The 18567-nt window shown below is 44.1% G+C and overlaps 1 protein-coding gene across 1 annotated transcript in view; it reads right to left on the reverse strand.

Annotated features, from left to right (window-relative positions):
• ENPEP (glutamyl aminopeptidase) overlaps positions 1 to 18567 on the reverse strand; it is a 39811-nt gene that overhangs the window by 7758 nt on the left and 13486 nt on the right. The window contains exons 5-10 of the mRNA XM_074147751.1: positions 16747 to 16901; positions 16011 to 16124; positions 15182 to 15316; positions 11448 to 11513; positions 9987 to 10052; positions 8570 to 8721 (exon numbers count right to left, since the gene is read on the reverse strand). Coding sequence (XP_074003852.1) covers positions 8570 to 8721; positions 9987 to 10052; positions 11448 to 11513; positions 15182 to 15316; positions 16011 to 16124; positions 16747 to 16901 — 688 coding nt within the window. The remainder of the gene's footprint in view (positions 1 to 8569; positions 8722 to 9986; positions 10053 to 11447; positions 11514 to 15181; positions 15317 to 16010; positions 16125 to 16746; positions 16902 to 18567) is intronic.

Here is an 18567-nt window from a genome sequence, read left to right on the forward strand (position 1 = left end):
GTACATATACATTTACCAAATATTCCTTGTAACAAACCATAGCGTTTTATGAATAGCTGTTGTTTATGTTGTAAAGATGTTTCTGTGCTATGATAGTCTATTCAGGCAACAAAATGTCATATATTGGTCTGGTATCATTGGGGTAGTCGTATTCCCTGAAAAGCAAAATAAAAAGCATGAAATGTCTGAGCATGTCCATGCTTTAGAGATGGGGAATAGCAGTAGCTTGTCTTAATACCTTGTATTTATCAGTAGTTCTCAAAATGCATCTGGTAGACTGAGCAAGGGAGTGGAGTAAGATTTTGCGCAGTGTCCGATGTTGACTTATTAGTCAAGTTAATATGGTACTGTGTTAATTATGTGCCTGAAGTTACGTCTGAGAGCTGCACAATTTATCTGGTTCTTTTTTTGAAAATCAATGGAACTGCTAGGGCCATGTCCTTCTGAATGCGGTCTTCACCTCTTGGTGAGTCTGTATGCTGGAGAGGGTAATAATTACCCATAATCGGAGAAAGATCACATGAATTAATTTCCATTGTGCTATACTGTGTAGTTTATTAACACACCTCTGGAACACACAGCCCTGCTAAAAAGTATCTTCACGTCATGTCAGATAATAATCTAGTAGGGTACAAAGCACTTAATTCAACTAAAAGATGATTATATCTGGATGGTTGGTGTCAGTGTTAATGTTGACGTGTCTAGAGCTTTGTGCAGATACCAGTTAATCTTTGCAACACTGACTTGAAATAACTGGTTAAGTATCATGAAACCTTTTTTTGCAGATGGAAAAACTGAAAGAGATGAAGCAACCGCTGCCATACAGTCAATAGGACCTCTTGCCTTTTCCAGTCTATTTTCCTTCTCCAAGACAACCCTAATTCCTTCATTCTAAAGCACTGGGAGCCAAATGTGATCTTACCTCTTGCTTTTTGATTCCTTGAATACCTTCAGTGAGTAGGTGCAGGCTCCTCAGTCTGGGATATGCCCAGGATGAAGCTGAGACATTTGGGCTGGAAGGGAGCCACAGCACAGCCTGACCAAGGCCATGACCAGGCAGTCAGGGCAGTAGGATGACAGAGCATGCCTTGAGTGTACCTGCACAGCCACCTGCATAGGGCTGCTAAAATTATTGCAGCATCCTGGCTGTATTATATGCAGCATCCTGGGCTGCATCAAGAGAAGTGTGGCCAGCAGGTCACGGGAGGTGATTCTGCCCCTCTACTCTGCGCTCGTGAGACCCCACCTGGAATACTGTGTCCAGCTTTGGAGTCCTCAACACAGGAAGGACGTGGACCTGTTGGAACGGGTCCAGCGGAGGGCCACAAAGATGATCAGAGGGATGGAGCACCTCTCCTATGAAGACAGGCTGAGAGAGCTGGGGTTGGTCAGCCTGGAGAAGAGAAGGCTCCGGGGAGACCTCATAGCAGCCTTCCAATATCTGAAGGGAGCCTACAGGAGAGCCGGAGAGGGACTCTTTGTCAGGAAATGTAGTGACAGGACAAGGGGTAATGGTTTTAAATTGGAAGAGGGGAGCTTTAGATTAGATATTAGGAAGAAATTCTTTACTGTGAGGGTGGTGAGGCACTGGAACAGGTTCCCCAGAGAAGCTGTGGATGCCCCATCCCTGGAAGTGTTTAAGGCCAGGCTGGATGGGGCTTTGAGCAACCTGCTCTAGTGGAGGTGTCCCTGCCCATGGCAGGGGGGTTGGAACTCGATGATATTTAAGGTCTCTTCCAACTCTAATCATTCTGTGATTCTATGATTAAGCCCTTTTGAGCAGTCAACTGCTGTTCCATATTAGCATATTATAGTCCATCCCAGGGAGATTTTTGTTCCATCTTAAATGCCCTGGTGACCAGCACTACAGGAAAACATGAGCCCTCTTTACAACCCTGAATTAAGTAAATGGTCATTAACTTCCAGGAAATACAAAACAAAGGCTGCGGTATCTCCTGCTGCCTCCAGGAAGAAAGATCAGCTATTGTTTTGTATCTTCTAAACAAAAATATCTTAACAGATTTATACACGTCTAGTTTTCACTAGTTCTCTTATGGAGCTTACTGCCATGGAATGTAGAGAGGTTATTGTTTGGCCAGAAGCCCCAGTATTGTATTTCTCCAAAAGAAAGCCCATTTTTTTTTTCTTTTAAAAAAACCACACTGCTTTTGTAAATGGATTTAATGAGGGGGATTTTGTTTCGTTTTCTTTTTATGTTCCTGAGATTACTTTTCCTGAGCTTAAGATACAATAGTTGTGTCCTGTTAACTGCATATTGAGGATGTCTTCCTTACATGCTATGCTATAGCTACATATTTGCCCAGAACACTATTTTAAGAGCACAAGTTACTGAACTCCCTTTTCTTTTGAGTGCCACCATGCAGGAGATGGCTCTTTCAAGCCAAACAAGACAGAAACAAGAAAGCAGCTCAAGAGACTATCCCTGCGGCATTCTGAGAATAAAGCATACATAAGGCCAGCAGTTTTCACTGCTTAAATCAAAACCCCGCATCCAGATGTGAAATGGGCCAGTCCTATCCGGGGTAGGATCTCTTCAGGAGCTTCCTCATCCTCGTCTGTGAGGGTGTGAAGGAGGAGGTATTGATTTTCAGCGTATTGACTGTTAGGCAAGGGAGTAAGTCTATCCCAGAATAGATGATATCAGCATTATAATATATATTACTGCATTTTATTTCTAAGTCATTTATAAAAACTCTACATGCCGAAACAATTTCCCCTCTCGCTTTGGGAATAGGAGGGGCAGCGTGAAGCTTCTTAACGTGTTAAGGGTAGGAACAGTGCTGGGATTTCTACTCAAGAAATGACAAATGACGTAAGTCTCGAATTCAGGCAAAAGTAAGATTCCCCAGTCTGCTACCTCAGAGCATAGTGCAGTATGTCAAAATTTTTAACAGAAAGAAGTATTTTTGCCTGAATAGGCTGTACCACCAGCCTTCAGATGGCGCAGTGCTGTAGTTTGCAGCTAGAGCTGCTTCAAAAGCTGGCAAACTTTCCTGCTTGTGCTGGGAGAAATACACATCGTGAATAAATGAGTAATTATAGCGTCCCAACTCTTTCGATACCTATCCAAAGCTGCTGACACCATGGGCCTTCTCACGGCTCACGTTTTTTTCTCTTTAATCCGAATGAAATAAAGTGGCCACAACCGTTTTTTAAATTTTTCTCCTTGTTCTTGCCCTTTGTATTAAAATAACTAGTAGAAGCTGATGGAAAATGGCATTTGAGTAGATTTAGTTCTGGTTTGTAAAACAAGCAAGTTGTACTGGTTTAGTTGCGTTGGGCTAGTTCAAGGACCGAAACCTTCCAAAACCGGGTTAATTTGAAACTCTTTCACTGAAACGCTAGCAAAATTGTATTGCTTCTAAAATGGGGGCTGGCTTCGAATATAAGGTCGGCGGGGCGGCAGCAGCGGCGGCGGCGGCGGCAACTCCTGAGTCGAGCCCGGGGTGAGGCCTGCACGGCGCTGACCTGAGGGGCTTCCCAGCTCAGAGACACTCCCCCCTCACAGCCCCAGCCCCAGCGGGAAGCAGGAAGTCCGCGGCAACCAATCAGACGCGGAGGGGGCGTGGCCAGGAGCCGCGAGGGGATTTAAAGGCGGGAAGAGCAGGCACGCGGTCGGCTGGCTGCGCGTGGCTGTGGTGGAGGACGGCGCGTGGCGGGTGAGTGTGAGGGGAGGAACGAGGGGCGGGCGGGCTGGGCTGACTGGAAGGAAAACATCCAGAGATGGTCTCCGCTCGGTCTGCAGCCACAGTCAAAAGGAATAAAGCAACCCAAACTGATCCGCCGCAGAGACATGCAGCTGTCCAGGTGACGGGCTGCGTGGGATGCCCGAGCCTGTCACCTCTGGCAGGAGGGCAGCAAAGACAGTGCCTGTGTGCGCTGTGAGCAGGTAAATGATCTGCTCAGCCTGGTGGCTGAGCTGAAGGAGGGAGTGGAAGGGTTGAGGACCATTTGGGAATGTGAAAGGGAAGTGGGTTGGTGGAGCCACACCCTGCCATCCTTAGGGAAAAAGGAGCAGGTGTAGGCTCCAGGAGAGGCAGAGGATCCCCTGCCCTCTTGTCACCAGGCTGAAGGAGGGAAACTAGGAGAGGATGGGGGGCAATGGAAGCAGGTACCTGCTCGGGGCAGCAGGAGAGTCCCCTCTAGACCTCCCCCACCTTCCCAGGTGCCCGTACAGAACAGATAGGGGCCTCTGGAGACAGAGGATGAGGGAATTGAGGATGCTGATAAAGCCCCATCCAGGGAGTTGCCGAAGCAGCCAGCTCCATGTATTAAGACTGCTTCTGTGAAGAGCAAGAGGAGGGTGATAGTTATAGGTGGTTCCATTCTGAGGGGAACTGAGGGTCCTGTATGCTGGCCGGACCCTTCCCACAGGGAGGTCTGCTGCCTCCCTGGGGCCTGTGTTAGGGATATAACCATGAAGCTTCCTGGCCTGATACGGCCCTCAGATTATTACCCTCTTTTGATCTTACAGGTAGAGAATGATGAGTTAGAGAGAAGTCTGAGGGCGATGAAGAAAGATTTCGGGGCCTTGGGATGACTTGTCAAGGGTTTGGGAGCACGGATCGTGTTCTCCTCTGCCCCTCCAGTTTTGGGGACTGATGAATGGATAAACAGGGAGATCAGGCAGATCAATGCCTGCCTCCAAAACTGATGCTACCAGCAAGGCTTTGGGTTCTCTGACCATAGTTTGATTTCCAGGACACCAGGTCTGATCGCAAAGGATGGGAAAACCCTGTCCTGAAAGTGGAATAGGGTACTAGGCCAAGAGTTAGCAAGGCTCATGGACAGGGCTTTAAACTAGAAGTGAAGGGGAAAGAGGATAAAACCAGGCCAACTAGTAATAAGCCTGGGGGTAAAGGGCCAAGGATGGGGGTGAAATTGGTAGCCCAGCTCAAGTGCATCTACCCTAATGCACGTAGCATGGGCAACAAACAGGATAAGCTGGAAGCCATTGTGCAGGAGGACAGCTATGATGTAGTCGCCATCACGGAAATGTGGTGGGATGACTGGCACAACTGGAATGCTGCAATGAATGGCTATAAGCTCTTCAGAAGGGATAGGCGAGGAAGGTGGGGGTGTGGCTCTGTACATTAGGGAGTGTTTTGACTGACTATTTAGAGCTAGATTCCAGTGATGATAAAGTTGAGTGTTTATGGGTAAGGATGAAGAGGAAGGCTAACAAGGGAGACTTTGTGCTGGGAGTCCACTATAGACCATACAACAAGGATGAGGAGGCAGATGAAGTTTTCTATTAGCAGCTGGCTGAAGTCTTGCAGTTGCCAGCCCTTGTTCTGGTTGGGGACTTCAACCTACCAGATATCTGCTGGAAATATAACACAGCAGAGAGCAGGCAGGCTAGGAGGTTCCTTGAATGTATGAAAGATAAGCTTCCTGACACAACTGGTAGGTGAGCCTGCCAGGGCAGGCGCCTTGCTAGACCTACTGTTCACAAACAGAGAAGGACCAGTGGGAGATGTGGTGGTCGGAGGCTGTCTTGGGCTTAGTGGTCATGAATTGGTCAAGTTTTCAGTTCTTAGTGATGTAGGGAGGGGGGTTAGCAAAACCTCCACCCTGGACTTCCGGAGGGCGGACTTTAGCCTGTTCAGAACTCTGGTTGGGAGAATCCCTTGGGAGATAGTCCTGAAGGGCAAAGGGGTCCAGGAAGGCTGGACACTCCTCAAGAAGGATAAAGGCCAAGGAGCAGGCTGTCCCCATGAGGCACAAGATTAAAGGGTAGGGAAAATGGCCGGCCTGGATAAACAAGGAGCTTTTGATGGGACTTAGGGGAAAAAAGGAGGGTTTATCACCTTTGGAAGAAGGGACAGGCAACTCAGGAGGAGTACAGAGATCTTGTTAGGTTATACAGAGAAAAAATTAGGAAGGCAAAAGCCCAGCTGGAACTCAACATGGCCATTAATATAAGGGACAACAAAAAAAGTTTTTATAAATACATCAACAAAAAGAGAGTCAGGGAGAATCTCCATCCCTTACTGGATGCGGGGGGGAACATTGCAACCAAGGAGGAAGAGAAGGCTGACTGCCTTCTTTGCCTGACTTAATGCCTTCTTTGCCTCTGTCTTCAATAGTCAGACCAGCTACTCACAGGGTGTTCAGCCTCCTGAGCTGGAAGATAAGGATGGAGAGCAGAACACCCCCCCATAATCCAGGAGGAAGCTTATGCACCCACACATGCATAAGTCTATGGGGCTGGAGGGGATTCACCCAAGGGTACTCGGGGAGCTGGCGGGAGAGCTCACCAAGCCTCTCTCCATCATCTGTCAACAATCCTGGTCAACAGGAGAGGTACCAGATGACTGGAGGGTGGCCAATATGACACCTATCTATAAGAAGGGCCAGAAGGAAGATCTGGGGAACTACAGGCCTGTCAGCCTGACCTTGGTACTGGGAAAGATCATGGAGGGGATCATCTTGAGTGAGCTCACACGATAAGTACAGGGCAGCCAAGGGATCAGGGCCAGCCAGCATGGGTTTATGAAACGGAGGTCCTGCTTAACCAACCTGATCTCTTTCTATGACTGTGTGACCTGCCTTCTTGATGTGGGGCAGGCTGTGGATGTTGTCTGCCTGGACTTTGGTGAGGCCTTTGGCACCGTCCCCCACAGCGTTCTCCTGGAGAAGCTGGCAAATGATGGCATAGACAAGTGTACTCTTCACTGGGTAAAAAACTGGCTGGATGGCTGTGCCCAGAGAGTTGTGATTAATGGGGTGAAATCTTGTTGGCGGCTGGGCACCAGTGGTGTCCCTCAGGGCTCAGTTTTGGGGCCAGTCTTGTTTAATATCTTTATTGATGATCTGGATGAGGGGGTTGAGTGCACCCTCAGTAAGTTTGCAGATGACACCACATTGGGTGGGAGTGTTGATCTGCTTGAGGGTAGGAAGGCTCTACAGAGGGACCTGGACAGGCTGGGTCGATGGGCCAAGGCCAATGGGATGAGGTTTAATAAGGCCAAGTGCCGGGTCCTGCGTTTTGGTCACAACAACCCCAGGCAACACTACAGGCTTGGGGCAGAGTGGCTGGAGAGCTGCCCAGCAGAAAAGGACCTGGGGGTGTTGGTGGCCAGCCAGCTGAACATGAGCCAGCAGTGTGCCCAGGTGGCCAAGAAGGCCAACAGCATCCTGGCCTATATCAGGAATAGCGTGGCCAGCAGGAGTAGGGCAGTGATGGTGCCTCTGTACTGGGCACTGGTGAGGCCTCACCTCGAGTGCTGTGTTCAGTTCTGGGCCCCTCACTACAGGAAGGACATTGAGCTGCTGGAGCGTGTCCAGAGGAGAGCCACCAAGCTGGTGAGGGGTCTAGAGAACAAGTCATACGAGGAGAGGCTGAGGGGAGACCTCATTGCCCTCTACAACTCCCTGAAAGGAGGGTGTAGAGAGGTGGGTGTTGGCCTCTTCTCCCAAGGGAATAACGACAGGAGCAGAGGAAATGGTCTGAAGTTGGGGCAGGGGAGGTTTAGATTAGATATTAGGAAGAATGACTTTCCTGAGAGGGTGGTCAGGCACTGGAACAGCCTGCCCAGGGAGGTGGTGGAGTCACCATCCCTGGAGGTATTTAAGAAACGTGTAGACGTGGCACTTTTGGGCATGTTCTAGTGCCTGAGATTGATGGGGGTTTTTTTTTGTGTATGTATGGTTGGACTTGGTGATCTCAAAGGTCCCTTCCAACCAGGAAGATTCTGTGATTCTGTGATACGCGATGCCAGCTCTGAACAGTTGTTCAGCTGGTTAATGCCATGGTGCAGCCAAGCCATTTTTTTATGCAGGTCCACCAACCCACAGGTAGGATTCATCTCCTCTTGCATCAGTCAGCTGTTAATGAATATGCTCCTATACAGTATCCCACCTGTCTTGAGTAGGGTAGATGAATATGTGCAGCTGGCTGGCCACATAAGAGCCCAAGATTGCTAACTCTGACTAGATAAATATCTTTTAGATCACTAAAATTAGGCAGTACCCTCCTGAACTACATAAGAAAAAACTAGCTCCTGATGAGGATTAATAACATTTATACATGGCTAGCTATTTTACAGTAATTCATGTTTTTAAGACATGTAGAGAAGACCCTGTATTGTATGTGCAGATCACTGTGAGGCATTATAAATCCTATACCATATAGGAAATGGAACAAATGATTGTGGTATAAAATACCTGGATCATGGTATCTGATTTCTGGGCAGAGATAATTTTGTGTCAGTTTTCCTTAGTCTGGCAGACTATAATTTGCAGTGGTTCAACAGATGATTTGCAACCATCTGAGCTGCCTGTGCATGGGAAAAAGATGTTCTGTGAGACCCCGTCCAATTTTACTTTGCTGTATTTGAGAAAGAAACCCTAAGACAAAGGGCTGATGCTGTCCTGAATTTGAAATATTTGGATCTAACTTCCTGTTTGTTTCTTTTTAAAAAGAAATGCTAGGAGTAAGTTTAGCAAGAAAGCATATAACGCTGCCTTCATGTATGTCAGTTGGAGAGAGTATTTGTACAGTATTTCTACCTGTTTTGAGTAGACATTTACAGCAGGATCTTACCCAAGATCAGAAGGAGGATCAGAAGGATTTGCATTGGGATCCAAGAGAAAACGTTTCTGTGTGAATACTGAGTCACTTCCCATCTGCAAAACAGGGTAGCCCATCTGCCTAGTCCATGTGTCCATGACTTCCTTCACAGGTTTATTGCTTGCCTATGAACAATGGGAGAAGGTTGCTGTGAAAATGCAAATTCAGTTCAAAGAGGGGAAAAAAGCCCAAACCTCTGGTATTGAGAGGAAGAAGAGCAGAAAGGGGCAGAGGAGAAAGCAGGTTCAGTACAAAAAATATTCCATTAAATCTTTTTATGGTGCCTGTCACTGAAAGAAGTAATGAGCTGGAAAACTGAACACAGACAGAAGAAACAAAAAGTGGGCAGGAGACTGGCCAGTAACACGAACAAGAGATACTAATGAACCTTTGAGGCCCCTTGCATGCTCCAAGGTCTCTCCATTTTTTCTGAGGAAAGAACCAAACAGGACAGAAAGGACATAAAGAGACTTTTCAAAGCCAGAAGTCTCCTAGCAGCATGCCCTGTTTTGAGTGTGAAGGAGAAATCAGTATTAACCACCAGCAGCTGCACTAATGTATAAATTTGATCCATTCTGTGGACCTTGAACTTCTGTCCTAGAGACTGGAGCTTGTGAAAGCTGCTGCTGCCTCCTCAGGCTGCCATCTGTGAGGGAAGGGAGCTGAGATCACTGTTTCCTTCTTCAGACAAGGTAGATGATGTGAAGGTGCACAGCACCAGAGAGAGAGCAGGAAGAAGTCTGGGACCAAGTGAAGAGTGGAACTTGAAAGGAGGCACAAAAGTGCAACTTGGGCTGTGTGAGTGACCGCAGTGACAGAGGGAAAGGAAATATCAGCAGGGGAAGAACCTGGTAGTATGCAGGTGGGCTTTTGGGGGTAATAAGACAGATAAAAAGAAACAGTCCAACCTCAAGGAAAAAGAAAGATCAGAAAATGGTTGCACAGAGAATGACTCAACTGGGACTCAGAAGCTAGAGACGGAGATAAGCACCAAAATTACTTGGGAATGGATACTGTTGAGAGCTTTCAAACAACTGAATCTGGTTAGAGAGAAGGGAGAGTATGGGGTGCTTGCGTGTGGTGGAAGAGGGGTAAAACCACCCATGAAATGAGTTTGAGTTGTGGGGGCAATGTTTCAGTAGCAGGCTATTTGTCAGCAAGGCCTCCTTTCTTGTTTCTTATTCCACTCCCACATTCTTGTGCCAAAAAAATGAGGAAATAATATACATTTGCTAGAAATAAGATGTGTTGGAATATACTAGGAGGTTGCCTAGCTTGTGATATCTCATTGACAGAAGAGCTACAGAGTATAAAAAGTTTGGGAAACTGAAATCAGTGGGTGAGATATAAAACACTTATTAGCAAGGGTTTGAGTTGCTGCAAAACATACCTCTTCCAGAGCTTCCCAAAATTGATTTGTCTTGGCATTCTGGAAATGGTATTTCTTCAAATATGCCTAGAGAGAGGTAGAAGACTGTGAAAATACTATCAGGTCTTTCTGCTTTGCCTATGAACACGATACACATACTCATTTGTACAAAGATACAGAGAGTACGGATAAGTTGTACAGAGAATCTATCCATGGGCGGTAGTATTGCGAGTAGGAGGTTAAATGAATCAATATTCAGCTGATGAAGTTCCTCTGCTTTCCAATGCGTCCTGTAACACTAAAAGTCAGCTTTTTCCAGTATGGCTGGTTAGAGTGAAATGAATTTTCACTTGAAGAGTTCTTTATATTTTGTTTGAATGCACACCAGCATACCCTGTTGCAAATTTCTGTCTCATGTAAGAGGTTGTTTAGAAGGAGGAAGCTACTTCAGGAGATTTCACTAGCTGTGGACTCAGAGTGGAAGTAGGAAAGTCGAGTCACCCCTAAGTAGTGGTCAAAATTGCTATTACAAGGAATAATGGTAGTCAACTAAGTGTTTGCACCTCCTAAACACTATTCCAGTCCTGTGTCTTACCTGGCTGCTTAACGAGTGCTTTCCTACCCTGTTATCTGGATCCTGGAGATGTTTAGTCAGTAGATGGTGCTGTTTGTTTCACTGTTAGCCATAGCTGCCTTAATGTTCTTGAAGGCTCTGAGTAGAGGGGAAATATTAATTTCTTGTAGGTAAGGTGGCTGTATTTTCCCATCTTGGGAGACTGTCCTGACTGAATGTATGACAGGAAAAATAAAGGGAAATAAACTGTCTTGTAGCAGCCCATAAATGTGCTTTCTGGGAGGGAGGTAAGAACAAATGTGGTAAGTCTGCACTGTAGCTCTTCAGAGACAACAGATGTCGGTTCAGAGGAAAGGGCAGACAACCTTTCTCTTTCTGGGAGGGCTCCTTTCTCCCATTTCTTTCTTTTCATAATTTAGTAGCATCATATTTTTTCCTCCACAAGAAACGACTATGAACTGTGCAATATGTCCCTTTTCTACTCCCTATTATCTTGGCTCTCTAGGGCTGGGTGCTCCTGCGTAAGGGCATGGATGAGCTTGTAAGCCTTGCATGGCAGGCTTGGGTGGGTTGGAGGATCATAGCCATATGCAGCTGCAGAGATACTTTATAGCTGAACAAGGGGATCCTTGCTGACAACAGGATAACACTGTGGTGGAGGTTTCTCCACTAAAAGCTGTCATGAATTTAGGTCCCCACTGGCAAGCTATCAAATCTTAATGCAGTTCACCTTCCTGCTTCTGTGGGAGCATGGAACTTCTTCCCCTTGACATTGTCCACTGAGTACTGAAATGCATTAAACACTTCTGCTACTAAAGGATCTCTGATATTAACTTTTTGAATAATGGCTTTGCTACTGTCACATGAAGATGAGCTGCATTTCTGGCATGTTTTGGTGCCACCCTTACCTGACAGCCTTTCTGGAAGAGGTCTGGTGTAATCCAGTCTTGAAGCATTCTGAGAATTGATGCACCCTGAGGACAAAGGGAAAGGGGAGAAGGTCAATCCATGCTGCTCTAACACTAAAAAGCAACACATGAATGAATACTTTATAAGGCAAAAATAGAAACCATCCGACTAAGGAAGTGGTTTTTCTAATTCCTCCATGGCATGGCACGCTGACCTGCCGGAGCTTAATTCTGGATATGAGGGTTGGTCTTTAGCTGTAATCAAATGCCCACTTCTGAGTTTGGCTGTGCCAGTGGAAGGGCTTCTGAGCCCTGCTGCTGGGGGTTACTGTCCTGCCACCCCACCAGTTTGTGGAAGTGGGGCTCCCTGTTTCACTTTGAACAGGACAGTGTTGAGGGCAACTGGGGAACTAGCCCCATCCAGCAGCACAGCCTGATACAGGAAGTGACCTCAGCTGAAACCCAACAGGTAGGGAACTCTAAAAATGCTGCAAGTCCAGGGCTTTACATGTTGAGGATGCCATCTCAAGATTCAGAATAAGTTTTGCTGGGGACTGATGTAAGAATTTTGGTCTCTGAAGTAGGGTAGAGCTGGTATTGGAGAAGTTACTTGGGTGCCACAGAAAAAAAATCATGAGGGCCTTGAAAGAAGAAAGAAACAAGAAGTAGGAGAGTCACATGGAATAAAGAACAGTATGGGCAAAAAGTGATGAAAACAAAAGCAATGCAGACTCAATCTAAAACATAGAATATGATTTTTAGGATCAGCATGTTTTCATTTTCTGAACTAAATCAAAGGGCAGCTGAAAGCCTAATGCTACAAGTGGTTTAAAAATCCAGTTGTCCCATAAAAACAAAAATGTTATTTGAATTCTCTGTAAATCCTGTCTCCCCTATGTATGTGTTTAACTACTTGGCTGCATGAGTCATGGCAGAGGGACCAACAGATATCCCTCAAGACTACTCTCCAGACTATTGGTGCAGAGTCAAGATGGTCAGCAGATGACTCTTTTCTGATACAGTAATTTAACGGGTTTGACATGAAATATATTCAAAAATGATTCGGTGAAATTTAGAACAGATATCCATTAGCGGTAATCATAAGGCTGCTTATGTTTAATGGTGATCATAAGGCCATATGTATGCACTAGGGTATCTCAGTTCCTCAGCTTTGTCTATCAGCCACTTATCTGATATCACCTCTCATAGACCACTGGCTCCCATTTGTATTAAAAGTCAGGGTAGAAATACACACTCATGTATGCGTTTGGGGGCAGTGGATGCTTCTTTTGCTTTAAATTGCAATGTACATTTAGCCCTTGCATCTTCTACTACTGCTTTTCGGAAGGCAGTCTACTACTGCTTTCCCCCTACTCCTGCCCCTCCTGTGTAGTCCATGACGGAGTGTGTTTGAGAAGTCGGTGATTTTGTTAACATGAGTTCATAGGAACCCCAGTGTTTTCATAACTTTCCTTAACTATTTGGGGAGGTTCAAGAGAGTGACCTTGATTTGAATAGCTGATGTTGTCTGATGGGCATATGGGGGGAGTCTTTTATCAACACCCACATAACTTCTAGAGAGTAGTAGTAACTGCTAAGTATATGACAAGATTGTATGTGGCAGAAACGTGGAACGTTTAATCCTGTTTCTTTAGCTGGGAGGTTCCAAAAATGTGGGGGCCCAGGAACAAATTTCTAGCATCTAGATATTTAAGTAAAGTATCTGTTTTCTGAAAAGGTAATCAATGTTTGAACTCCAGAGACAAAAAATCTCATTGTTACTTTAATGGAATCTTTCACACTAAGAGGATTAAACTGGAAAATAGTTGAGATACAATTACTTTTTAAGAGCAGATTAAAAACAATACATACATTAATTGTGTAGTCACCAGCTCTACTCCAGTACATCTTTCCTAGGCACATAATGCCCTACCAATCATACAGCGGTTAGAGGTTCTGCAATACTCTGACTCTGCTGACCCTCAGACAATTCATTGGAGTTTTCAGATTATATAAAACCTGTAATTGCTCTAGTAAAACTAACAGAAAGCATTCCAAACTATGCTTTATTTGTTCAGTGATGAATAATATAATGAGGAGATTGTTTTCATAAGAAACATGCAAAAGAGAAGCCAAATAAAGCCAAAAAACCCCAAGTTAATTTTGTCACACATTTATATATAAATACCAACAGTAATTTGAGCTAAATCTACGTGAAGACTTTCTCATTCAAGCCAAATTATATCCTAAGCAAACTGTTCCCAAACAATGCATGAGTCCTCAAATGTTTTAGCTTAAAAAAGAGTTCATGTAGCAATTATCTAGGCACAAAGAGACAAGTAGAAGCTAGGATTTTTTTTTTCTCCATTGTTTTTTCAGACCATAGAAAAGTGTGTCTTTTGTTTAGCTCAACACTAAAGTACATTTTTGTCCAGAGTATTTGATTTAGCTCTGTAAATTTCTTGACTTTTGCTAGTTTGATTTAAGAACAGTGTTACAAAATGCAGGTTTTCACATAGTTTATGATTTGACTGTGAGGCATTTATGATGCAATAAATACTGGTTATATTGTTCGATAGAGGATTTAACAATTGAAAACAGAAAACTTGATGGAAATGGATGGATGAAGTCTAGCTAATAAAAGTAATATCTACGGCTACAGACTCCAGTGTAGCTTAAGCTAAAGGCAATGCAATACATATTTTATGTTTAGCTGATAATGGGAGCTTGGAGGGAAGCACCAAGTAGGTTTTAATAATGGCAGATTTTGTGTGTTCAGTGGGAATCTGTAATGGCATCAGATGGGAAACACTGAGAGAGTCATACAAAAACCTGTTAACAGAACCATGGTGTATCAGGGTCAGAAGCAGCACAGTCTGGGAGATGGCTGACCCAAGACCCAAGGTTTCCTGTTGGTTCCAGGTGGCTCCCGAGGGAGACTTTATAGCACAGGTCCTCACCACCACTGAGAGGGACAACCCAAGGATGAGCAAAAAACTTGTCAAATACCTGATGGAATGTCCTTTACCATCTCCTGGGCTATAGACTACTGTACTTCAAGTCAGTCCTGTGCTCCACAACTCTCAGTGAATTGTGGAGCTAATTTATCTCCTAATTTAGGGACAATGCCAGCAGACAATGGTGGTAGCCCGTCTTTGCTAAGGCTTCTTGGGTGGCTGCAATACTGTGAGTAACATGAGACAAAGTTATTTTCCTGTTTTCACTGCTTGATTCCATGCCTTACTTCCTCAAAGTAGAAGTTACACTGCCCCAAAGGTATGATGGTGAGGTGAGGGAGAGGACACCAGGACCTCTGTTGTTGCATCATCTGCCTTTGCATTAGATTGAGGCTTGATATAACTGGGCTGCATCAGCACAAGGTGATGGGAGAGGGTTGTGCTTAGTAGCTGGCTTAGGATAATTTAAAAATCAACAACTCTAGCGGCAGAATCTGCTGACACTGTGATTTCCCTGCTCCTCTGCATGCTGTGAGCAGGTTTGCTTGGCACACAGTGGCAGACTGGGGCTCTGGCTGCACAGCTCCTCTTATAGTCACTTTTGACTGAATCATCACTGACAACAGTTGGGAATGTCCCGAAAAAAAGATCCGCACAGACACAGCCCAAGGAGGTTAGGAGTTAATGGTTATGAGCTCCCCTGACTTTTATCTTTTCTCCTAAGCCTCCACTTTCTTTGCACTCAAAGTCACAAGAAGTCACTCAAAATCACCCTACCTTACTGTAGGATATCCCATCAAACACAGAGGTGATTTCAGCTGGAGATGACACATTGACCACAATTGGGTGGGAAGAGAGCAAAGAGTCATCCTTCATTACAGGAAGCACATCATCAATTAAAACCTGTTCAAGCTGAGAAAAAGAAAATGTTAGAATAGAAACAAAGGCAGGACTATATGCCTAACTTCACAAAATAAGTAGCTTGAATTGCAGCTTCTCCAGGGGGAGGCAGTTGGAAAAGGAATGGAATTTCACTTCCTCTAAAGAAGGACTTGCCGACTCTTACTTTACATCTGAGAGGGGAGGGATAGACTTTTTCCTCAACTAAGATAAATTACCTTTTGCCATTCCTATTTTCCCTAGTGTATCATAACACACAAAAAAAAAAAAGCCTTAGTAGGCAAAAAAGGAGCTTGTATTACCAATTTCAGCACTGTGACAAGATCTGCAAAGCATTATGGGCTCCTCTTGCGAAAATGGAGCTGGGGAGGAAGGAGGCAGAGTTCCCCATCCTAAGGTTTATAACTTCTAAAACAGAATCCACCTAGATATTATTTGCCATAATAATAACCAAACACTTGACTAGCTTGTTAAAAAAGAATGACTCTTCCCTGCTGCCTAAAACTTTACTAAGTTTATTTTGACTATCTTCAGACCATAACATAGGTATGTGGAAAAGCTTAAACCAACTTTGTCTGTGTTGCACTGCACTATGTTATTTTTCTATAAATGTACTTTAAGTCTTCATCTTCCTTGTCTAATTTTCACTCCCTTCCACAATTCTCCCCCCAGCCCTGCCAACCCTCCCCAAGACAGAAATAATTACCATTTGCCAATCTGGTTCTGCAGCATTTACTCCCAGGAACTCAAAATAACTGGCAAATCCTTCATTTAACCACAAGTCATCCCACCAGTCCATGGTCACAATATTTCCAAACCACTACAATTATAAACATTGAAAGATATAATGTTAGCTAAAAAGTAAATGTACATTTCAGTATCTCACATCTCCACATAGAACATTCATATGTTTACATTTTTTCCCGTTGCCAGATGAAAATTATCATAATTCTGGGGTTTAAATAGGAATTCAGGCCTTGCCTTGTGTTAAAACACCACTTTTATTATAAAATTACATATTACTGGGGAGATTGCTAATGATTCATGTGCCACTGAAAATATTTTTAGTTTCTTCCTCTTGATTTGATGATTTGTGCTTGTAAGGATATGTTTTCATCCAGCCTCCACAGAGTATAGTTGTCCCTATTTGCTTGCCCAAAAGAGACATCTGCACATGCAAATTACCTCCTATAAGACATTTCAGACAGATTTTCATAAGCTGGCTCACAGTCTGGACCCAAGCGTTTTCAATTTTCCTGAGAAAAATTCAGAGGCAGTATTTCTGGTACTAACGGGGAACAGTTTTAACACAATATTTTGCAATTAAATTGTGAGCGCATGGATAAGATCCCGAGAGAGAGTTAATGACAGTATTTTCAAGATTAAAATTTGCGACTACACATTTGAAGCACTGTAAAAATGAATCGTGTCTTAAAACGTACCTGATGAACGAGCTCATGGGCTACCACAGCAGCTACTCTCTGTTTGTTGGAAGTGGCCGACTCGTTGGGATCATACAGCAGGTTTGTTTCTCTGTATGTGATCAGCCCCCAGTTCTCCATAGCACCTGTCCCAAAATCTGGAATAGCTATTTTATCTACATTGAAAGAAAGAGAACATGATTACCACTGTATCCTTTAAGCCACTTAGCTTGTCCTCTTTCTGTGTATTCGCAGCCTGTTTTGCTGTGAACTTGTGGTTCTGGCTTACTGCTGTGGACTGCAGTCTATAACCTGTGTTTGAGAAGCAGGGGACTGGCCTACAGCAAGCGCTCTGGCTCTGTGAGATTAATAGACCTAGTATCAGTTGCACTAGCTGAGGATCTGTCCTGCGAGGTGATGCTATGCCACCTCCTGAGAGCATGTGTATCATACATCATTTAATTTTGGCTCCAGAAATTAATAGTATTGTCTGGGGATAAGCTGTAGGCAGTAAACCTCCTGAAACTATTTGTAGCATAATGAGGCATGTCATTGTTTGTCACTGTTTTATTAAAAATATTTATTGACATGTTAACTGAAGTAAATCCCCCATGCAGTGAACAACATCTGCTTCTGCTCCTGGCAATTTGTGGGGGTCACTCATTTATGGTCAGTAATCGATACAGGTTTAAATGAGAATTGCGGACTCAATTGGACTGGCATTTTCTTCTGCAAATAATGACCACAGCCTTTCTATGTGGGTTAGTGGAAAAGTACAGATGAATTTAAAACTGAATACAAGAAACAACCCTCACTCTACTCTAATAGAAGATAGGAATTCCTTATTTTAATTTAAACAACTTCATTACAGAATCAAAGCTGATAGTCTGGCAAGGGCTTCTTTGGCAGTCAAAATGAGGATCACAGGGAGAATGACAATGCCAGAAGCCATAGATCAATGTGAAATACAATATTTAAATAAACCATTATGCAGAAACATATTTGATTCATCAGGCTTGATCTAGATGACTTCTAATACTAGGGGAACAACACAGTAAGTCAAAATTTGTGATCGAACGAATAGACATTCTGAGAAAACCAGTATAAAAGAGCATCTGGCCTCTGATACTGCTGACCTGGGGTTACCAGTCCACCCGGTAGCGCAGACAGGCCCCTATCCATACACCGATGTGGCAAAGTCATCTGGCTTTTATGGAAATGAAAGTTTGAATGAAAATATAGGTGAGATATAGTCCCAATTATTACTGGGGACCAGTGTGTGAAAGAACAAGATATTGTATTGGTTGTCCTAATTAAGTTGTTGAAATGCAAATAGATATTTACAGTAAACTCAGATGATGTTTTGAAAGGAGGAAGTAAAAATCCATTGTTAAAGTAATACAGGTCAGCCTGATAGTTACGTGTTTGAATAGCCAATAAAAAGTTTGGATGGCATTGTTCATTGTCCTCCTCCAATTACATTGCTTTGATTTGTTTGTAGTTAATATTTTTCCATCCTTTTAAGTTCATGAATCTAACTGAATTACCTCTTCAGAGGTCTTAGGAGGGGGCATTTCCAAAACTCTGATTACATTCCCAACTTCATTAGTTCAAACAGCACAAATCTGATCCAGAGTCCAGATAGTCCAAGCTAAAGGATGCCCAACTGCATTACTTTTTCTTTGCTTGTTTTGTAACCATGGGCAAAATTTGATAATGTGCCCACTCTTGTTTAACTCTGGGTCTTTATTTAGCCCAGCAGTAGAAACTACATATTATATGCTGGATGCTGTTCATCTTTCTAAGAAGTGGATACACACCCACTTTGCATTGAGGTTAATA

Source organism: Numenius arquata, chromosome 5 (genome assembly GCF_964106895.1).
Source record: "Numenius arquata chromosome 5, bNumArq3.hap1.1, whole genome shotgun sequence".
NCBI classification, from domain to species: Eukaryota; Metazoa; Chordata; class Aves; order Charadriiformes; family Scolopacidae; genus Numenius; species Numenius arquata.